Here is a 24,136-nt window from a genome sequence, read left to right as displayed (position 1 = left end):
AATAAGATAATTCCTGACCAAGTTTGTAATTTCTTATGAGGAATGACAAACTTAAACGCCTGTAAAAGCATTTACATACTTATGACTTATGAGTAATCTAGTATAATAGTGCGGTGTTAAATATTATAATAGAGATTGATTCAAAAGGAAGGACAATTTTATTCCTCATCATTCTTCACACCATTACGTATCTGGAACAAGTCGTTAGGACATCTTAGATTGTTATTTATTTACAGAAAATCCAATTGTTCTGACAGCTGTAATAGAAATGACGAATAGTCGAGCTCATGCACAGTTTATTTGTCTTTTTTTTAGCAGCAGTTTTGTTGCAGACAGTATCACATACCTTAACGGACAACAAAATCACAAATATTTGCTGTCATTGTTCATGGGGGGAAAAATCTTCCTTTTGTGACTTTACTGATTATATAGACACACAAACATCACACAGGAAACATCCAGGCAGACTCGAACTCCATTTTACACTTCTCTCTTCCACAATAGCGGCGCAGAGAGACTGACTAATGCATGTTTATACAGCACACAAACGTACATTAGTCAGTCTATATACGATATGTCCATATCATTACACCACGCGCACGCTCAAGCTCCTTCTTCTGCTAACTAGGCAGTCACAGCCAGGATTGTTTCAGCCCAAAATCTAACTCTGTCCGCGTTAACTGCCTTCAAACGCACACAAAAACACACACACACACACACACACACACACACACACACACACTTTGACAAACACATAACACATAAACCATTAAAGTCTAATTGAATCTAATTTATTTAGTTTTCTGGAAAGAATCATTTAAGGCAGAACTTCCCTAAGCCCCCTCAATGGATGATACCGTTTTACTCTCTTTTCAAACACAATTAAAAAATAATATATAAATATATACACACTGCAAATGACATGCATATGAGGAGTTCATTTTGGAGCCTGATCTCAGGTCATTAGTAACCCACCATGGCGCTGTGGAGTTGGAGGGTCCGCTGGCGACACACAGGCCCCTGGCCATTTATTCTATATTAAGTCTCTAATGGCCTCTTTCTCTCTGTGTCTCTCTTCCACTCTTTCCCTCCCTCGACACACAGCATGTAGACTCAGCGCTGGTAAAATATGCACAGAAAGTCCGGTGCTCACACACAGACAAAGCCATTCAAATGAATGGTTATTTATTCGCTAAACGAGGATCTGGGTGTTTAATGTTCCTTGGACGTTAGGTAGTTTTCTGGGGGAGGCAGAGCCATACCCCTACGGCTACAGACATCATTTATTTTACACATAGCCTAATACTGCACACTAGGCAGCCACCGAGAAAAATGGGCTTTGAAAGTGAGGAAGAGATATAAAAGAAATAATATAATGAATTAATGATTTTCTTTTTGTTTTGATGGAGGTGGTGAGCCAAGTTGCAGCGGGGAGAAAAGCAAGGGGTAAGAAACCCTGTGTGTGTGTGTGGGTGTGCTCACATCTGTTACGTCTCTAGGACCCTAAACCCTGACCGTGTCAGGACCAGTAGTCCTCGTGGAGACCGAAATCTGGTCCTAATGAGGCAGAACCACATCTCTGAGGAACTGGTTTAGATTGGCTCAGATTTAAAATCGTGGTTATTATGGCTAAGGTTGCTTTGTTTGTTTGGACCAGGGGTGTCAAATGTACGGCCCTGGCCCGGGAATGATTAGAATCATAATGTGAAATAGGATATTTTTCAGTTCCAGATCCCTGAGACGAAATGTTTGTGCCTTTGCAAATCTACTGTCATCTGTATGTTGTAATGCACGTGTGTAATCGGTAAATTTAGGCATTAAAACTGTTGAAATTGCACTTATTTTTCAAGTTGTTCATAATATGTTAAGAAGAGATACTTCATTAAATGTAAAACGAAGGAAAACATTTGGAGTTCTTGTTGTTTATAGGTTTATTTCCCTGGTCTGACCCACTTGAGATCAAATTGTGCCGTATTTGGCATCTGAACCATAAAAAGGAGTGTTTAAAAGGATAGCTGTGTGAATGATGTGTGTGTCTTTGTGAGGACCAAGAAAAAATGTATAAACAACTTTAAAGAGCTTTTGTGGGGGTTAAGACCTGATTTTTAGGGTTAGAATAAGGTTAGGGACATTTTGTTGTGATGGTTAAGGTAAAGTCAAGTATTATGTCTCTGTGTCCTTAGTAAGAGTGCTCCAAATGTCACAAATGCATGCAAACCTTTGTTTTTATTTGTATATATTGGATTTTCAGAGAGTAGAAGGATGATCGTGTGTGTGTGTGAGTGTGTGAGACTCTCAGGCCTCTGTTTTGCATCTCATTTAGATGCAGCATATCACAACATCATGAGGTCCATGTTTCCATAAAGACACAGCACAGGTGCGATGTTTCCAAAAAGACATAAACCATCAAACGTATATATAGCTCTGTTGTTTTGAAAGAAAGTTGTTGTTCCCAGTCTATTTTTCTTTCAAAAGACAAGTGCAAGTTACCACAAAATTATTTCATGACAACTAACAAATGGAGGTAAACTAAATTATTCTCCACCATAACAAATGTAATATGACAATTAGCTTAATGAGACCATTAATTGAGGTATTAAGTGCAGTAATTAGCCAATATGTTCTCAGCACACTTCTCACACGTAGAATTATATACGTGCATATTCACGTTTATTTGATGTGCAATATCTCAACAAAGACATTGACATTAAATGGGTCTTTAAACCTTAAACTTATATTAAACGTGGTTCATCAAGTTAGTTTCAGATAAGTTAACATTTCTGCCTTACACAGCTGAATCCAATTTACATCTAATTAAACAAGGTCACTACCGTGAAATATTGTCGTATTCTTCATGAAAATCAAGTCGATAAATATATAATATATTTATGCTTTATCGAATGAGTTGAAACTGATAAAAATGTACCTCCTTCTCTGTGGTCACTGAAGACAATGCAATGGTCATCTCTCCGTCTGTGAACTCCTTCAGCTCCATCGTCAGCAGCTGCTCCAAGTCTACACCCAGGCAGTACACACAAACAGACTGACAGTTTTAAAATACACACACACAAAATTACACGAAAAAGATTCACAACAGACAGAAGAAGAAAAACAACAAACACAAGTGTGAATAACCGCTCCGGAAAGGTGGACTTTATTGGTCCAGTGTGTAAGAATTAGTGATTCTGTTAGTAATTGAATGTATTAAGTGTCCATTTCATTATAATGTTCAGATGTATCATAAATAATTGAACATGCACTTGAAATTTAAATTCTGTTAAAGAGGGGTTGGATGTGAGGTCCAAAATCTTTTAGCATAGTAACGCTTACTTTTAACATTTGTAACTCAGTAACCAATTCAGTTACTTTTTGGGAGAAGTAACTAATAACTGTAATGAATTACTTTTTAAAGTAACGTTTCCAATACTGCTTATAGTCATTTAGAAGTGTAATTTGATACCTGGCCAGCAGGTGGCGCATCCGCTGTATTTACATGGGCGCTCTCCGGTCAGTCTCTGCTATAAATCACGCTTCAAACTAGCTAAGAAGCCGGTATGAAATTATAACGTGAAAGTCGCAAATCTATGATTAATTTACCACACATTGGCTGTTAATACGTTTTTTTGTTTTCAGGAATTACTTTTTGCTCGTGAACCTGAATGACAGGAGCTGTGCCTGACTGCGTGAGCCCTTTTTTTTGTGATTGCCGGTAAGCATTGCATAGCCTTTAGCTGCTAGTAGGCTAAATGTCAATGCTAGCTCATGACCACAAAATGCTTGTATTCACATACTCTCCTTAAACCAATCGGAATTATGACGTGTGTGCCTAATGTTTAACCCTACTGTGGTACAGATTGTATCGTTGTTATTTGCCTTGAATATTTATTTTCTAATGTATGTTAGAAAATGCTAACACCTAACGTGTCAGAGTAGATAACTCGGCTAAACTAGCTATCATTGAGCGTGTGGTACAGCATTAAAGGTACATTACAATAATCTCGTTCACTTTTTAAGTCATTGTGTACACTTAGATGTTATGGCACGGATGCAAGTTACCTTATTTATTTGATTGTTGGATAATACATTTTATTTCAAAGAGTATATGTTCCATTTAAATCTGCTGTAAACTAACCATGTTTTGGAAGCTGTTTAAAATAGATAAATAATTAAATATGTATGTGATATATGTGCATGATGCATAATTCTTTAGTTGCATTAAAATACCTTGTGATGCATTTCAACTAATTTCCTGATGATTTAAGTACTGTAGAACCACTTAAAAGTTATTTTGAATGATGGTATAAGTAAAAGGATATTGTGATACGTGGAAAGCAAAGATTTTAACTATGCATTCTGCACTACATGTGTAGAATGGTTTATTGCTTTATCAGGACTGGATCATTCTGAACCATCTCAGGCTTCAGTGGCGAGCCAACCCCTGAGACGATTGACTGTGTGTGTGGCCAGCCGAGGACTCCGCCCTCAGAGGACATCAGAATTATCATCTTACTCCATATTCCAGATAAGAACTGACACATCTGAACTATCCGTGTTGAACAGTATGCACACACCAAATTCAAACAAACTTGCTTTACTTTTTTTTTTAGTCTTGGATTTGGATTTTTATGCAACTTTTGCTTTGCAACTTCTGGTTGCTGATAAGTGGGTCACAATGGCCAATGTATCATATTATGTTTCAGTACATATCACTTCCCACATACTGTAACCTGAAGATATCTGTGCTAGGTAGCTTAAATTCCTCCACTCACTGTGCAAATGATTTAAAGTCGTCAGCCTCATTTAGTTGATGTAGGTTTGTGCGTCTTTAATTTGACCATCCTCTGAACCTTGTGTCTGTTTTAGAGGGCACACATCCCTCATGAATTCAATATTTGTGAGTGCTTAAATTGTTTAAGGTGTTGCCAAATGTAGACTTCATTGTCTTCCAGATCTTTAATGTGACTATAGTCCATTCAGCAGTATTTATCTCACTTGAGCAGATTTATAGGGATGGCAAGGCCAATAGTATTAAAGTGATTATACATTTATACAAACAGACTTGCACATAGTATATTCAATGTAAACCCTCCTAATTGTGACACACTAGACCATTAACAACCATGAACCCTAACATGCAGGGGAGAGACAGCTGCTTCACCCAGTTATGATCAGTTTCCTTGTCCTTTGTTGTAGCATCCTAACTTTTTCCATAATCTATCTATTACTGTTGTTGTCTGTTATTAACACACATAATGTACACTGTAAATATGACAGAAATGAGAAATGCAAAGTTATCTTCATTAACTTGCATAAGGGCTGTATTTTAGATATATTTCCAAATCGCTCGCCTACGTGTAAACGGTGGTGTTTTTGAATTAAAGCAAATTCAGAATACTCACGTTGTAGTTTCGCCTCATCTGGCTGACCTGCGGTGACGTCGCTCAGTAGCTCCAGAGATCTTATGAGCTCCTCTAGTTGTGGTGACTGTCGGCCGTGTTTGATCCTCAGAGCCTCACTTTGCAGCCGCAGGGCCTCTGGAACCACACAAACGCGTACAGGTGAATCCCCCAGGGTATATCCCTGCTGTTGGCCCCTTTTCCACCACAGGAACTTTTCTCATTTTACACGTTTACTGTGTGCTGAAGAATACTGATTATGGAGCTGTTTAACTTTAAAGTAAAGTGCCTAAAGTGGACGGATGACAAAGTCCAGGCTCTTTTGAGTGTATTTTCTGAGGGAGGAAATGACCAAGCACTGTTTTCCTAAACTTTGAGGTGCGGTGGAAACGCTAACCACACAAATTAGCGAGAATTATTTTCCCCAGGTAAAGTTCCTGGAAATGTTGGTGGAAAGGGGGATATTGTTTACACGTGCACATAGGTTCAGTGCAGGTTTAATAATCATAATAATAACGAGAGTTACAACATGATGAGTTGTAGTGATTTGACGATGCATTTCTGTCAACTTAGAAATTAATCTATAACCCTGAACTTCTCGTGCGGGGCAAGTAATCAGCACTACAACACAGTTTGGTCTTGGGCCAGGCAGAGTCATTTACATTGAGTGGTTCATATATTGCCTGAGGTATATATTTATCGAGTGTCTGCTTTATTTATTCATTCATTTTTTCTTGTTTTCACTGAGAACATTGACCTTTCGTTTTTATGTAGCCTGCACGTCAGGCTGTACTACGCTGTTCCTGAGGTAGTACAAATGGAAATCACTACATGCCAATACTGATCAATAATTACTGAATAACTTGTAGTGCTGAGCTGGACTGGATTAACACACATTTAATTGATGCACTTTTTAATTAAGTTGCTGACCACAACTGTATCATCAGGGACAAGAGAAAAACACACCAAAAACTGCCTCATCATTTGTCAGAGAGAAGTTTTAGCATTATTTGTCAGTTTCAGTTTGAGCTGAGGGTTCTGATGGTCGTATTTTAATGTATTCTTGCAGCAGAAAATTTTATTTTTTGAAACCTTTCAGTGGCTGAACGAGCAGTGTAATTGGAGACGGTAATAATAGTGTTTTGGACAAAGCCTGAGAGGAACAGGAAGTAACAGGAAAATGATCTAGCTTCTAACTGTTCGAGAATCAATGAACCTGAAAATAAACTGTCCAAACAATCGCCATAAAGAACTGTGAGAACTGTACCGCTCTTTGTACGTCATTCTGCTGCTCTAATAATCTTTCCTTCTCGGTCTCTGCACTTTGCTCCTCTCACTTTATCCACAATAATCCACTTTTCGTCTCGCTGGCCAGTCTTTGTCAATCTGTAGATCACAGTGAGAGGCAGTTGACGAGAGATCCGTTCTCCTGCCCAGTTTTTACACAGCTGCTTAACATTGACAACTGGAGTAGCTGTTTGGCAGACTTCTACTGACTTAACTTAATTCACTCGCTTGCTCGCACACACTTTGCATTTACTACTCAATGTCGCTTTCATCTCTTTTATGTTTTGGTGGGAAAGATCTATTCAAAATACTAACTTAAATAATAATAATAAATAAAATAGATTCAGATTTGTGGACTGTATGTCTTTCTGGGCTCTGCCTTACTCACACTCACCAGCCCTCATCTCTCTTTTTCTCCATCTCTCCTGGTGAGTGTTAAGCGAGTCATGTCAGGGGATTTGTGTGTGTCCTCCTTCATCGCCCCATTACACCCCCCTGCGCCTGCGCCTCCCTCACCTCCAAGAGTCTTCCCCAGCGTTGGCCCGACGTGCTCCGCTGCCTCTTGACGAATCTCTCTGGCGACCGTCTTCACCGCGAACGATGCCCCATCATCGTCCCCTGTGTCCTGCTGCCCGTCGTGATGGACCACTCGCAGGATGCTGGACTCCAAAGCGTGATGCTCGGAGCTAAGAGGGTGAGAGGACAGAGGGGGGAGGTGGATGTTATAGATGGCTGCAAAGGGGGGGGAAATGATGATTGTGAGGCATTTGGTTGGGTCATGAGGGATGAACACACGCAGGCCTGAACTATACACACCCCGAACATACTCTCAATCTTTATTTTACTGCCAGAATCCACAGTATCTGCATATATTTGTGATACATGTGTGTGCTGCAGCGTCATTTGTTTAATCAGTTTGCGATGGACCAATATGTTTTTTTCAGGGCCGATACTGAATATTAGTGATCAAGGAGGCCGATAACTGATAATTGGAACCGATATTAATTTTCAGTAAAAGTGAAGATATTGTCGTCAAATCTTTGAATAATACAAACATCAACACCTCGTTTAAATGTTTTATTAAAAAGCTTTTAAGATTTCCAACATATTAAAGGTAGTTGTTTTTTTATCTTGGACAATAGACATCTTGGACGTTTCAAAATTCTAACAAAAAGTGCAGGAACCCTCTTTTAAATGAATACATAAATAAATTGATCTCTTATCGGCTGTCGGATAAAAAATAAAAAAAGCAAATCGATAACCGGTCTATACCTATCCCACTGACCGTGCTTCTTGGATTTCTATAATGTCTAATGTCTCGGCTGTAATGCACTTAACGATTAGCTGAAAGTATAAACAAACTGACCTGGCGTGTGTGTGTTTTTACATGCACTCCACACATGAGTGTGTTTACCTCTCTAGAAGTCCCTCTCTCAACAGCGTGAGTGAGAGTTTTCCTGCGTGGTGAAGCATTAAGAGGTCGACATCGTCCCTCCATAGCAGCAAATTCTCGCTTATTTTCACCGTCTGAAGATACTTCACTGTCTCCTCAGGCAACACGGTGTCAGATCGCCGGCCACACAACACGGGCAGACACAATCCACCAGATGTTTCCTTCTGTATTACACAGACACAAAATCGATCGTTACAGATTACAAAATACATATTTTTATTACTTATTATTACTAATAATTATTTTTATATTCTCTTCTCTTGTCTCTGGAGTGTGTGATGTTTGTACACACACTGGTCAGCCGTGACTGTGGGGCTGGTAGCTGGCTTGGAGGTTGTGGCCCACTGGTGCAATCTGATTATTGTCTAATCTAGTCATGGTGTGATGTGGGATTCGATCTGTGGGTTCTACTGCGCTTTATATGTCAAAATTGAATTGGCCAAATGTGGACAGATCAGCGGCAGCACTGGAGCTGGATACTGGTGTTTTCTTCCCCCCTTTTATTGTTGTTTTTAACGTCAGTATTTTCTCTATGTCTCTCTCGCTCTATGGTTGTAAACCTATATCTGGAAAAGTGGAAAAGAATATATAAGCGGTGTGGATGTGTATTATATTGCATAATTTGCCGAATGGAAGAACTAAGACAAAAATATGTTTGTGGGCTCATATCTTAATATTTATAGCTGTATACTTCAGTATAAGTAATGTCTATGTTATCTCTCTGTATAGCATTTTAAATGTGATTTATAGATATACTTAATTTGACTACAGTGAAAGAGAGAAAACACCAGTAGAAGAAATATGTTCCATTAGATTTGTTGCCAACTCAGTGGCCATAAAAAAACTACTGTATACTTAATTCATATATAGCTATCTATAGCTATAACTGCTATATTTTAAAGAATATAGTTTATTGTACTACAGTGTTTTGGCAATCTGTATGTAGGTTTACTACTGTGCAGAATCAGTGTGTACATTAGTTCTGGGTCATAGTACAGCACACACACAGGCAGAATTCATGTTACCTGGCTGAGGTGTAGGGCTAAGCACAGTGTTGAAGCCACAGTATCAACGTCTGGCTTTGGTCCCCCTAAAACAGCATGGACGGGATCCTCCGATGCCTCTGCCTGGAAAAACAAACATAACCATACAGATCAAAGTTAATGCATCCCTTAATCTCTTTGTTTTCCAACATTCAGCGATGGAAGCAGGTGCACAGTACTGTACATTATTGTTTGATCTGATAACTCATTTACAGTAAAGTATATCAGCTGAAACCTCATCGCACCAGAATGACTGTGTTGGATGACTGCGGCACTTTGAAATCAACACTGTGCATTAATAATAAAAGTACCGCGCTGCTGCTAAGTTTAGATCGTGCTTAAAAGAGAACGCACAACCATTTGTACGACATTAGACGCACAATCGGCTGCAGCAGTGAAACAAGCGGTACAAGATCTGCTCGATCAGGCAAAAGTGGTGGATTCCATTAATTTTACTAAACAGTGCAGGCAAACACTACTCATTTATGTTAAGTGGACATTAATGGCAGCTCCATTACACAGATTAAACATTCTTCTCTGGGTGAAAAGGCAGAAAATTAAGTTTCCCCCCTTTTGTTTGTTGACTGTGACTTATGGCATTTCCGGATGGCAGACGTGTTGTTAAAGATTTACCGACTTTTCCTGCCTGATTTCCGTGTTCTGGTATTTAAACAGAGATATTATTCAGAATTACTTGCAAATGCAGGTCAATCAGTATTTGTCTTTTGCGAAAAATGTGAAAAGAGGGAAGCGGTGGTAATTTAGAAGAAAATCACCAGTTACCCTTACACAGTCTGCACCTTGTGTGTTTTGTGTCAGTCTGTTTTTTATCTAAAAACCAATAGACTGACTCCCCGCTCGTGTACATGCCTTCCCTGCAGCCTGCACCATTAATCAAGAAGAAAAATGTGGAGACAATGAATATCATGTCTCTCTGTGGTTCGTCTTAATGGGCTTGTATAGGACGCTCTTGATGGGAGAGGATGGAGCAGTGGAGGAGTGAGGGAAGAAGCTGACCACGAGGAGACAGGGACTAGATTCTACCAGGTAGCACAAAGATCCACACTTTGGTAAAATGGTTAAAGAAAATGACTCAGAAATCAGGAAATAATTTAGTAATTGTGTTTCTCATGTCATTACAGTGGACAATTATCTCCTTTTAATTGAAAGGTGACATGATATTCTTCTCTCTCTTTTTAGCCTTGGATTTAAGTTACACACTACAGCTTTACAGCTCAAGTCCATATCTTTCAGTTATTTTGTGGGGAAAAAGAATCTGATGATGGACAACTTTTGTGTAAAGGACGATGAATAATGATTGTCCTCGGGTAGCAGTGCTTTTGAAAACCTTGAGCAGCCACCGCTGTCTCCAGGTCGAGACTACAGCCATATAACTCTAGCCATTCTCTATAATATACATTATGTGTACCTCAAATATCATTAAGGCTCATAACAATAACTAAGCACTCAGCTGAGAGTAATGGAGTCAAAGTGACTTCCTTGATAGTAAATCAGTATATGGTGTGCTTTGTAAAAATGGTCAGCAGTTTGTTTTAACGTTTGAAGCACCACACATGCTGTGACTTGTGTTTAACCGGTTAGTCTGACATTCTTGGCTAATGTTAAGCACATTTGTTGACTTTTGAGGACCAGTAGTCAAACCTGGTCCCAATGAGGCAGAACCTAATTTCTGAGGAATGGGTTAGATTTAGGGGCCAAGATTTGAATTCTGGTTAGGTTAAGATTAGGTTTAGGCATTGGCTGGTTATGGTTAAGGTTGGGGATAATACTTTCTTTAGGCTGGATCTTTATTAAAAAAGTACTTTGGAATAAGATTGGAGGAAGCAGTGAATGCGTAGTCTGAGGCACAGAGCACAGAGGTGGCACGTTTTTAAATCAGAAGCATGAAAAGGGACCAGGAGAAAGAGGATGAGAAGGCAGGTGAAAAGATGGAAGGCATAAGATAAGAGAAACTGAAGATCTGTGCTGAAGAAGTGGAAGGGGAGAAGGTGTGAGACAGAGAGAGAGAAGGAGAGGGGGAGGAGGTCTGCAGCTGGAATAAATCAATACGGCCAAAGAAAAGGAAGTGATGCATTAGCGGTAGAAAAGGCCACTCAGTGTCTGTTGTCCTGTGGGTGTGTGCATGCATGCGTGTGCGTGTGCGTGTGCTATGGCCATCTGATATCCTTCAATCTGAGTGCAATCTCTCCATCCCCTGTCTCACTCTCCTTTCCTTTCCTAAATGCCAAGCTACCTAAATTTACATTTTCAGCAAAACATCACCGGTGAGATTTACAGGAAAAATGTGGACGCCATAAAACAAGTTCAAGATAAATTCTGAAACATTTATCATCTACATCTAATGTGTTTAAAAGAAGAGTGACCAGTTAGAACCAGTTACCTGTATTAATGACGTGGCTGAATAATGGTGTAAAAGGAAAACTGTAGAGCAACAAGCAGTTTGTTTTATGTGATTTTGTAAACACTTACAGGAATTAAAGGTAATGGATGTTAGCACATTTAAGACATGCATAAAGTTTTAAAAAATGGCCGTTAATGATTAAATGTTGTACAAAGCACGAAGCCAAACGCGAAGCACTCCTAAAAACCAACTTTGTGTGTGTATGTGGACTCATTTGCTGAAAGTCTACTCAGCACAGTGGTTCAGTTCTGTGCCAAGTGATGTGAGAGCAAAGAATCCTGAACAAAAAAACGAGAGCGAGAGAGAGACGGACAAACATAGACAGACAGGTCCAGTAAGCACTAAGAGCCAAACCAATTAGGAGTATGGGTATTCTGGATGATGGCCATCCAGGGAGTGGAGAGAGTGTGTGTGTGTGTGTGAGAGAGAGAAAGAGCAAGTCATCAAAGTTTTTGTAGGAGAGCTGAAAGAGAAAGAGATTGAGTTGATCCGTCCGTGTGTGTCCCACAGGGAAATGGGTGATAATCATGACAATCAGGAACATCCATGACAATCATCAGCTGTCCTCTTTATCACTCTCTTACTCTGCTGCACCTCCATCTGTGATTTACCTTTCCTTTTCCTCCCCTGTCTTTACGTCGAAACAGAAGAGCATAGCTTTTAAATATCTCCAAACGTCTGTTGCGTTCACATATTTTTTTTTATTTTTTTTATAATTAAATGAGTTCACGTGCTCTCTGTGATCAAAAATCCCGGTCATGGATCAGTTTGATGAGATAAACAATTATTTACCCTGTCCAACCCTGTGCTGCCACTGTATACACACAAACTCTCCCTCTGTATAGGACTTATATCAATATTATATGTTACATATATTACATTGTACAACAAAACAAATCACCAAATGTTCATTCACTTGCTGACCGGAAACTATCAATTGAAAGTGTTAACTAGTATTAAGAACATGTTAACTTGTGTCATAAATGAAGTTTATGACACAATTCCCCATAGACTTTCATGCAAGTTGAGCTCTATTTGCAACCTGTGCAGTCGCCCCCTGGTGGTTATTCAGTATACTCATATATCTGGGCTGTCCCCAGAAAGACTATGTCCACTTTTTGTTCTGTATTTGTACTTACCTGTGTGTGTTATTTCTGTGTTTATCAATATATTTTCACTATGATCACTATTATTTATGTGATTATACTGATATTAATTATGCTGACTATATTTTTTTTTATGGAAATAATGATTTAAAAGAATTGCAAGATCAAGAATGATTGTGGAAAATGTTTTAAAGTTAACAAAAATTACAATTCTATCTATCAATTTGCAGATAAAAGCTTATAAGAACAATTGCTAAAAACACTGAACGAACACATGAGTGGGGACATTCTCTCACTGTAGAGTAAGTGTAGGACTGTAGATACATAAATATGTGTATGTTGGGAAAGTGATTGTTTTTCTCATACATAAAAACCCTGGTCAAGTGAAATAAATGAGGGAAAAAAACGGAAACATCATCAGTGAATAAGCTCTTCAGTGGCTGCCAGACAGGTGTGTCAGATAAATCCTGTTGCCAATGACCATCAGGGCTTTTTCAATGAAACTGTAGAAGCAAACATGCCTCCAAGTGCATCCATTTTGAGGGGAAACCAAAACAATTGCAAATGCCCTTTGGCAGGGAAATGATGTAACCGTGTGTAAAAGATACTATGCCCATGCTCTACAACTAATATCACAGTACGCTCATCACAGCACACATGCAGAAAGAGCCGTTTCAAAGGGCCTTCGGGGTATTATGTGCATGATCCATGAAAGGCTCCCCTGTGTGAAAGCCTGTGCACATCATGTTTCACGACTTGCCGGCTAAATGTATACAAACCAAGACTATATGTAAAGAAATATAAGCATATATACGTGTACGCCTGCAGACACTGGACGCTGCTGCACAGCAGTTGCAGTCATTTAGTGCCTGTAAATTACGTTGTTTATTATTTGCATGGGGCTTTTTTTCCATGTGTGAAACAGACATTCAGCCCTGGATCAAATGCAAATTATGAGTCAGTGTATATCTGCAGAGCAACCAGATAGCAGGGAGAGGGACAGCCTTTGGCTAAACTTGTTGATGTCACGCCTCCCCCTCATTAGAAATCAGAACCCTCATTCAAATTCACACTCTGATGTTTCCTGGAAACACAACACGGTTATTGTTCCTTCCTTCCCTCCTTCCCGTCCCTCGTTCTGCGGTCATATTGTCAATCTACAGGTGCTCGGAGGACGGGAAAAGACGCAAGAGGCGTTTTGCTCCTAGCGTTTTTCAGCAACAGGAACGCAGAGCCGCTTTAGAGCAGCAGCAGCAGCAGCAGTAGCAGATTCCCTGTCATGGTCGTTCATTTGTAAGCTGAAGCTATATGAACTCACCCCGAGTCTGATCTGGACCCTCCGCAAATACTCTTCCATGACGGCCTGCGTCGCTACGGTGCCGCTGCAGATCTCTCCATAAACCAAGTTTTCATCGATAAGGCCGCGGTTATGCGCGCGCGTGTGCGTTAGTGTATGTATATATGTGTGCGTGTTTTGCCTGCGCTTCCGTGTCTCCCGCTGCGCTCGCACTGCAGCACTCTGTGTGAGTGTGTGTCGGTCCTCCCCCTTCCTTCTCTCCCTTCCTTCTCTCCGGGGTGAACCCACTCGCCACCCAGCAGTGGGTGTGACGGCAGGAAGAGGAGATCCGAGACGGAGGCGCGCTCGGTGATTCTCAGTCGCGCTCCCTGTGATTCTCAGTCGCGCTCCCTGTGTTATGGATCCATCCCCTCGCTCCGAACCAACCCCCCCCTCCCCCTCTCTGTGTGAACAGTACTCACACACACACACACCTATCCAATTCCTATAGGTTACACAGCCTCACCGCCCACCAATCCACCAATGCTAAGAACGTAATTATGTGAAAACGGTGGCGCTCCAGCACCATGGACAGCACCTCTGTCTCCTTTCATTTCTTAAGACACCGTTTCAGCACCCGCTGTTTTCAGCTTCTCCTCTTCATTCTGCCGCATTGTGATCATAATCGGAGCCCATCGTGTGTGTGTGTGTGTGTGTGTGTGTGTGTGTGTGTGTGTGTGTGTGTGTGTGTGTGTGTGTGTGTGTGTGTGTGTGTGTGTGTGTGTGTGTGTGTGTGTGTGTGTGTGTGTGTGTGTGTGTGTGTGTGATACATACAACTACACAATCGTAACCATAGAAAGGATACGTTTTGGCTGGACCTCACAACTTTAGAGGACTTTTTTCAGAGTTAAGAACTGGTTTTAGAATAAGTATTAATCAGGTTAGTGTGTGTACCCCTTGTTTATGGCCTTTTCTGGCAGGACCTAATTTCTAATATTTAGGGTTAAGATTTCAATTGTGGTTAGGTTAAGATTAAGATTTAGGCATTAACTGAATCAGCTGGTTAAAGTTATAAATGTCAAGGTTATGGATAATGCATTGTTCGAGGCTGTCCAAATGAATGGAAGTCAAATAGCAGCACAAACCTTTGTGTGTGTGTAAAAGAGAGGGAGAGATTTATCTTTAAGGTGTTTGCGTGTGTGTGTGTGTGTGTGTAGATATTCTTATTGAGACTCTGGATTGACTTACAGTCAGCACAGCTATTCTTCTTCGGACACTGCATTGACTTGCATTGATTGGAAGAGCCAGTTAACATTAACCTAATCACAATTCACATCTTCAGCTTAAAGGGATACTTCACTGATTAGCATGTGGCTTTGTATTGCTAGAAAAGCATTATTATTTTTTAGAAGTTTTGCTGTCCTCCCTCATTTTTCCCCTCATTTTACAATAAAAGCGTTTGTGTAATCCTCCTCTGACGCGTTATGACGCGTAACGCGTCATATCGCGTCAGAGGAGGATTGCGCAACGTCGAGATTAGAACTACAATATTAGGTTCTGCACTTTTTTGACTCACCCACAGGGGGACGAGACTTCCCAGAATAGACGAGACTTCATTCCCAGAATGAAAACACAGTGTCCGCCATCTTTGCTAAAAGCTACCACCGGCTCTCGCTCTCTTTAATTTGGCCTTGTAAACTCAGAAGACAATGACAGAATGTAGTTTTCAAACTGATATGGCTGCGAGGGAAAGGACCTGCTTTTTGGCGTTACCCGCGGCCGGAACCGGGTACCTGGAGAACTTTTTGTGGGCACTTGAATGTGCCGCCGCGGGCTCTGGCTGCCGCAGCGGAGCGAAGCTGCACACACTTCGGCCTGGCACTGGCCGGACCTGGAGCAGCTCGCTCCAACTCGGCCGGGCGGGCAACGGGGGTAGCGGGCGCTGGTCCGGTGGATGAAGGAAACGGGATAAACGGCCGCCTCAATATAAAGTGAGTATTTTTTTTTTTTACCACCGCATTTATCCATGTTTATATGTGACGCCAGCTGAACTAACGTTAGCATATTTACAGTTCATTTACATGTAAGAACAGATACTTCGATTCGCTAACGCTATAATCATTGTTTTACAGACAGTCATATCACCTAACACCTTACCATCACTGGAGTGGATCCACAGACTGGGGAAAGACGATCGTCTTGTTTTACCTGACTGTGTTGTTGAGAAGAACATACGCAGCTCCTGAAAACAGTACTGTCTATGAAGACTGTTGATAATAAGTCTGATTTTTCTTTTTATGACTATTAATATTAAAAATCTAAATTCATATATGTTGTGGTTTAGTATTATTAGATGAAAAGTGATTTAATTTGGAGAAAAGGGTTGATAAACATTTCAGAATTAATAAAATCAGTAACTATTCAGCCTCCTTCCTCAAGTCTTTACTTTACAAAAATGTACAAATGCATGCAGGGTGTGAAGGTGAAAAAAAATAACTTTATTATTCACAAAGGAAAATGTTTTACCATCATATTCAAGAGTACACATTAAAAATAATCAAGGAGCCATATCTAAAATCATGTCTAACACAATATGCAAACAAAAAATAAATAATGAAACATGTAGAGCGGTGTCAGAATCTGATGTGGGACAGCTGGAGGAGTCACAGTGGTGAAGAGGAGCAGAGCTGGATGCTGTGAAGAGTTTCTCCAAGACTTGATTAAACCAGGCTTCAGCTGTAAAGGACAAGGAATATAATTACACATAAAATATGAACGAAGATGTTACTTCTTTTCAGGAAAACAAACATTTCAGCTAAATATACCAACTGGGTGAGCTGTGAGCATTATACTGTTGTCTATATAGGCGTCTTGAACAAACATGAACAACAATAAAACATTTGAATAACACTGACATTATTCTCCAGCGAAAGCAAGGTGACTTTACTTTGCTAACAGAATACGTGTATATAACGTGTGTGTAATTGTCTATCAAACGTTACGTTTACAAAGTTGTTGCTTCACTGCCGACAACTATATCACATCGAATACTATGATCAGAAATAGAATGGCATATTATCGCCAGTCTTACCTCTCAGTTACGTCTTCCTGCTGGAACTGTAGACTGTGAACCCCGCTAGCTTCCAGGTTTTTTTCTTTCGATTTCTTCACTCCAAACAAGCTTAGCATAGCTTAGCTTTCAAGCTTCAGCACCGCTCTGAATCTCTGACCGGCAAATAATGGGAACTTACTGCTTGTCCTTTCCTTGTTTTTACTGCACGTCCCGGTATAATTTAGCACAGTAGAGAACAATCCTGTGTAACCTGCAGGTCCGTTATGTATCCGGAATGTATATGTAGCTTTTCCCCTCGGGGATTTGTGTCCGTGTATCACGCTGTCTGCTAATGGACGCGTCTGTGTCTCTCGGGAGCAACAATGGCGGCGTGTGAACTCTCGCTGGAAATGAGCGCTGTGCATTCTGGGAGTTGGTGTCTTTCGTGGACATGAGCGATAAATACATTTTTCTGCTTTTCTCAGCCAAGAAGGCACTTGCTTCAAATATTATTTCACATTTATACTACATAGATGACCTAGTTTTAATAGACATCCATCTTCTCAACGGTGAAATATCCCTTTAACTTTAACAGGTTGTCAGAAATGAGACTCTGCCTCATTAGGACTCTGTCCCCCATGAGGATTACTGGTCATGTAAAGTAAGCGTTTATACTTGAACACTGTCCTTAAATGTTCAGTGTGTATGATTTAGGTGAATGGGGCAACCCTGGGGCCAAAACACATGGAGTCATTAGTTTGGGGTCAGACAATACTGTTTATTTATTTGCTCAATTACCTTATTGCTTAGTTTTGAGAGGAACAAGAAACAGAACATAAATCCAGTGGCAATCTGACCAAGTGATTAATACCTCGGTCCAATTTAAATATTAAAGTTTCAGGGCTGGTTAACTCGTTGTGTGTGTGTGTTGGGCAATTTCTTGCTCAAACTTATCATTGCTATACAATAGTGTATTAGACATAACCTAATGTAGGAGTGTTTGGCACACACAAAACCTCTCTTTTTAGTTGGTGCTCAATAAATCTATTGTTGATGAAATTGCCAAATCACACCAGTGAGCTTGGGGATTTTGGAGCCCCCTGGTGTTCTGGGTCAACTTGGCTATGATGGGCCACTTTTATCCACCAAAATGAAACTACATTTAAAACAGCATGTAAATCACTCTGTCAGAGTAGATTATACTTATTTTTAAGAACAACAGAAGTCATTATGTGCATACATTTGACTCATACTGCCTTTACTGGATTGCTTTTATTACTATATGAGCATCCCGGACAAGAGTCAAGATTATAAAAATTATCTATCTATCTATCTATCTATCTATCTATCTATCTATCTATCTATCTATCTATCTATCTATCTATCTATCTATCTATCTATCTATCTATCTATCTATCTATCTATCTATCTATCTATCTATCTATCTATCTATCTATCCTTGCAGATTTGGCCTCTCATTAATGACAAAATTATTGAATTGGCATTACAGTAATAAAGTAACTATATTCCTTTATGTTAGAATGAAATCAGAAGGAACAGAGTGGTGTATTTGCACCTTTTAAAATAAATTAAAAAGAACAAGGTTAGGTATTGGTTGAGAACTATGGATTCTGGTCTCAATGAATGATAAAGTATAAACATTATTACAGTATCATCGGAAATGTAGTTTAATGGGAGATTTATTGATTTGCAGAACATACAGTAAAGATTATTAAGGAAGAGGAAACTTTGGCACCTCATTCAATGTCCTACCATAAACTAAATCACAGGAGAAGAAGGAAGAATGTGCTAATCATTGTGAGTGGTGAAATGCTGTTAGTGGTACCACGGTCTATTAAGTCCTCAGAGGGATAATTCAGGTTGTTTGAGGTACTGACACAATTGTTAGCACTGACGAGAGCCAGCCTAAGAGGCATGCCTGTTTTTAGTCCATGATATTTTAAGAAAATGCTGTGAACTGAAGTTTGACTGCTGCTCACTCTTCCGCACCAAAGTGAATAGAGGAAATGTGTCTTTATTTTTAGCTTGTGTCATTTATAGTTGAAACTGAAAGGATTTCAACCACCTAAACATATGAATGGAGGCAACATATGCATACATATGTATGTATGTATATATGTGTATGTGTATATGTATGTATGTGTGTATGTATGTGTATATATGTATATGTATATGTATGTGTATGTGTATATATATATATATATGTATATATATATTTTTTTTGTATATATATACATATATATATTTCTGTATATATATGGTTAAAAAGAATATAGACAGAAGCTTAATTACAGTTGTCCACAGAAGTTTTGACTTAGTTTTAGTTTTATTTCTCCATTTTTGGTCTAACTACATTTATTCGGCACCATAAATATTATTATTTATTAATATTATTGTGAAGTACGCCTCGCCCCCATATGAAAACACACACCTTTACTTTGGAACTCTGGAATATGACCATGCATATCTTTATTGCGATATCATGACACAATAATGTGCTATAATTTTAAGCTTTTGATTTTGACAACTCTGCATTAGACTCGAGCAGCTGCAGATTATATGAGGGGAGCCTTTAGTTAAGCCATATCAGCCTGGTTGTTTCCCTGCTGGCAGCCTTGTTATCTTTGAGAGTAAGTGTCCACGTCCTAGGCTGGTTTTGGTGGTAGGTGAAAACCTAAACTGTTACTTAAAAGGACACTGTTTTATACAGTGAACAAACAGTGGTGTGAAAGTAGACATTTTTCATATATTTGTAAAAATAAATGCATGTTCTTGTGTAATTTTCTGGAGGTTTGAGGTTAGAGAGTTTGGGTATGACTACCACTGTGATGACTGATGATGATATAATCATGTGTGAGGTGACTGAGGTGAGTCTTGAAGGCAACAGGCACACAAACAGCAGCCTAAATCCATTAATGTGCCTCCTTTCTCGCTCTTTTATGGGGGGAATCCGAAATATCTGTCCTATTTTGCCTCTAAATTATTTCCCATTACCAAGAAGGGCTTACAGCATCTGCACCACAGTTATGCAGGTTTAATTTTCCATTGAAAACAATAGGCCTCCTAATTGATTTTAATGGCTCTCTCCGCGACGTTGCGCCCCTTACGACTTGGAGAGAGGTCTTTAAGATTATTATTATTAGTATAATTGCCATTACCCCCACACTTTCCCTTTGCGAGTGGCAGACAGGAAAAGAATATCTTTGCCCTTAAGCTGAACAAATAATTATTAGAGACAGGAAACAAACAGACGACCGTGCACCGCTCATGCACGTGCAGGCACGTGTGCGCGCGCACACACACACACCTTGGAGCAGACCCCCTTCTGGCGACCCTCATTCCCTCTGCCGCCCTCTTAGTGCAGCGTGCCGCTTGTAATTTATGCAAAATTAATTGATACATCTTTTATAATTGATGTGCTGTAAACTTAATGAGTAATTTATGTAATTAGTCAATTAAGGATAATTCCAGCATATGTTCCATATGCCCAGAAGGTGTGCTTTACAACTAGTTATTTGTCCAGGAGTTGGGTGCAGGCGAACAGTGCGGTAGACTACCTAATTAATTTTGTTATGCAGATCAGCCACGGTGTCTATTTAACGGTCCCCTCTGTGAAAACAGATTTAATATTGATCTTTCCCGCGCGTTTAAAGAGGAGGCTTTTTCCCGCTTTGGCCTCTGTGGGCCTCAGAGTTTCACGATTGTCAAAAAACTATCACTTTTATGTGAAATGGATGTGAGCTCCACTCTTTCTTTGTGAAGCAGGGACAAAAAAAAAAAGTGATTTTTTTTTTCTTAGTAATTACATGATGCCTTTAAAATATGCTCACCGTCGACACAGTTGACCCTTTGAGTGGCTTTGAAGGACTGAGACATAACGGGAGACACTCGCCGGCTAATTAATTGACACGGTTTTGAATATTCATAACTAATACAGTGAGCTCGCCCTTAATTACATTGTTGGACTTCTCTCTTAGGAGGCTAAATCACGAAAGACTTAATTATTGTAATGTATTCTGGGGCCCGCGGGGGCACTGGGAAGACATAAGCCGTCAAGGACCCAGTCATGACACCTGGCCATGTGAAGGAAACGCAGGAGTGACAGAGAGAGAGAGAGAGACGGGGAGCAGCTTTTGTTGTTCTCCGCTGAGCAGAATTCAGAGCAGGGGCTGAAGTTTGTTTACATCCTTGTAGGATTCACCGGAGAGTGTTTGAACAGACAGACAGCCGCCGGACTCCCCTCGCAGCAATTAATCAACAACTGCGTATCTCCCTCAGACTCACACACACACACACACACACTGTGTAGTGTGTGTTGTCTCCGTGCGCGCGCGTTTGTGTACGGGCTAATTGAGAGCACAGGAGTAGCGCGCGCTGATGATTGTGCGCAAAGGAAGACATGATTTATTGTTTGCAAAGTCTGAAAGTGCAGTCTAGCAAATTTTGCAAATGCACACAAAAAACTGCATTTAGACATTCACTACTTATTTATTTACCTCTCTATGATAATATCCAAACTCTCTGGCAGGCCTGTTTCTGTCCAAATGCTTCAGGGAAGACTGATATTGTTTTAGTGTTGTGTCATGTAGAGATTACCATTATAAAACTACCAACTTATAAATCATATTAAACAAATAAACCTTCCAGATGTTCTTCCACACATTAAATTTAAACAATCGTTCTTCTCTGTCATCATTTCACACACACATATAAATAAAACATTATATAAAACTATAAAATAATACCAGATTAAATGTATTCTCATAATAACTTTTTTTACAGGAGAGGTTAAAGGTCATGTCCACCTCAACACTTGAACCCGATCACTTAAGGTCTATTCTCTTCCTGTTGGCACTTTAGGATCATTTTTCATTGCAAAAAAACGTGAAGGAACACACATCGTCGCCCCCACCCCTCATTTTTATTCATTTCTTTAAACCCATCTCTCTCTCTCTCTCTCTCTCTCTCTCTCTCTCTCTCTCTCTCTCTCTCTCTCTCTCTCTCTCACACACACACGCACGCACACAGCCCTCTGCTCCCCTCCCCTAACGTGTCCCCTAAGTGTCTGGATAATAGATAACACAGCCGGCGACCTGCGGGGGTCTTACAAAAACAGCGCTCGGCGAGTGGGAGCATCACACCAGAGCAGAGGAGCACACACACCACACACCACACACAGGCAGCAGCCTCACCACACCGGCCCCCCCATCACATCACATCACATCACATCTCTGAAGCGCTGCGGAAGCAGGGAGCCAACTCACAGAGCCAACTCCAACTTTTACGCACAGAGACCGACTTTTACGCACAGCGCAAAGAGCATCAGTTAGAGAAGAGGCAGATAAACGTCTTCTTGATCCGGACACAGCAGCCTCTTGAGGATCTTACGTGACAGCATCGGGCCTCCAGGCTTCACCGTAATACTCTTAAATCACCTGCACCTGTAGGAGAATTTACCCGCTTTTGAATGTGGTGGCTCAGAGGAAGATTGGGACAGACCCGTCAGATATGAGTTAGCTCCGTAAACACAGCATTTAAAACACAACTTTGAGGAATTTTAATTTCGAAATCTAAATTTAAAGAAACCAGCAGTCATGCCCCGTCCTGGGAAGAACTCTTACAGCGACCAGAAGCCGCCGTACTCCTACATTTCACTGACTGCGATGGCTATCCAGAACTCATCAGAGAAGATGCTCCCTCTGAGTGACATTTACAAGTTCATCATGGACAGATTTCCTTATTACCGAGAGAACACGCAGAGGTGGCAGAATTCCCTCCGACACAACCTCTCCTTTAACGACTGCTTCATCAAGATCCCGCGGCGGCCCGACCAGCCCGGGAAGGGCAGCTTCTGGGCTCTGCACCCGGACTGTGGTGACATGTTTGAGAACGGCAGCTTTCTCAGGAGACGGAAGCGCTTCAAGATCGCTCGCGCTGAGCTCATGGCCTGCAAGAGCTCCCCGATGATGCACTACTTTCACCATCACCACCACCATCACCACCCGGGCAGCAAGCTGGCCGCAGCGTCCGGCCATCACGACCACTCAGTCGGTCCGGCGAGCACCGTGGGGCGGCTGCCTCACTTTCAGGGTTACGGGGGCATTGCTTGCGCACAGCCCGGCGGGTTCAAACACCCGTTCACCATCGAGAACATTATAGGACGGGACTACAAGGGTGTGATGGCCAGCGGGCTCCCGCTCACCTCTGTCATGCACCACCTGGGTTACCCCGTGCCCCCGCAGCTCAGCAGCGTGGTCAACTCCATGTGGCCGCACGTCGGGATGCTGTCAGAGCCCATGGGTGGCGTGCCAATGCCGGCTTCATCCGAGTACGCGCCGTTCAGCGTGTCAGCAAAGGGCTTGTACCAAAACGCCAACGGGCAAAACCTTCCCGCGATCCCCGTGCCAATCAAACCCACCCCGTCCCTGGGTCCCGTGCCCGGCTTGACCGGGCTGCAGTCCGGTCCAGCGCAGCTGTGCTCTCCTACCTCAGTGATGGAGAAGAGTGATTTGCTGGAGGGGAAAGGCAACCACTTACACCCGGCTCTTCTGCTGTCCTAACCGGGTAAATTGCGGGTCATTATTGCAAATAAATGCAGACAAGAAAGGACATTGTTGATGCGTAGAAAATCAGAGCGTCATCTGACATTGAAGTGCAGATAGGAGAGTTGTAAAAACTATAAGGTTAACGTTGTAAGCAAAACTGTGTAATAATGATTTTTTTCGTGTGGATTGAAATCATCATTTATTTGCACAATTGTGTGAGGGCATTCACCACAGTATGTGGTACTGATAAATACAATCAGACGAGCAGACGCTAAACCCAAAGAAAGATTTGAGGAGGCAGTCTAAAAAAAAAAAAATCCGAAATACAAATCAACAGCTGTTTATTTTTGATTTGCTCTTCTTCTATTTATTTTTATTTTCATCTATAACAGGCCTAAAGACATATAGGCCCTTGTGTCATTTTTTTAAATTAGGCCTGTTGCACTTGTTGTGTGTTACTTAGCAGTGCATTGAAAATGTTATGCTTGTATTATAACACTATTTATCTGGAGATATTTATAAAGAATTTAAAAAA

General features: G+C 40.8%; 1 protein-coding gene across 1 annotated transcript; it reads left to right on the top strand.

Moving 5' to 3' along the window:
- Nucleotides 1–22,650: 22,650 nt before the first annotated feature.
- foxb2 (forkhead box B2) lies at nucleotides 22,651–23,616 on the top strand (the record flags this gene model as incomplete). The annotated part of the gene is made up of 1 exon (XM_083905414.1): nucleotides 22,651–23,616. One exon carries the CDS (start codon nucleotides 22,651–22,653, stop codon nucleotides 23,614–23,616), a length of 966 nt encoding a protein of 321 aa, XP_083761540.1.
- Nucleotides 23,617–24,136: the final 520 nt, after the last annotated feature.

Source organism: Microchirus variegatus (genome assembly GCF_963457635.1).
Source record: "Microchirus variegatus genome assembly, chromosome: 18".
Lineage (NCBI taxonomy): Eukaryota > Metazoa > Chordata > Actinopteri > Pleuronectiformes > Soleidae > Microchirus > Microchirus variegatus.
This window is presented reverse-complemented; position numbering and strand designations above follow the sequence as displayed.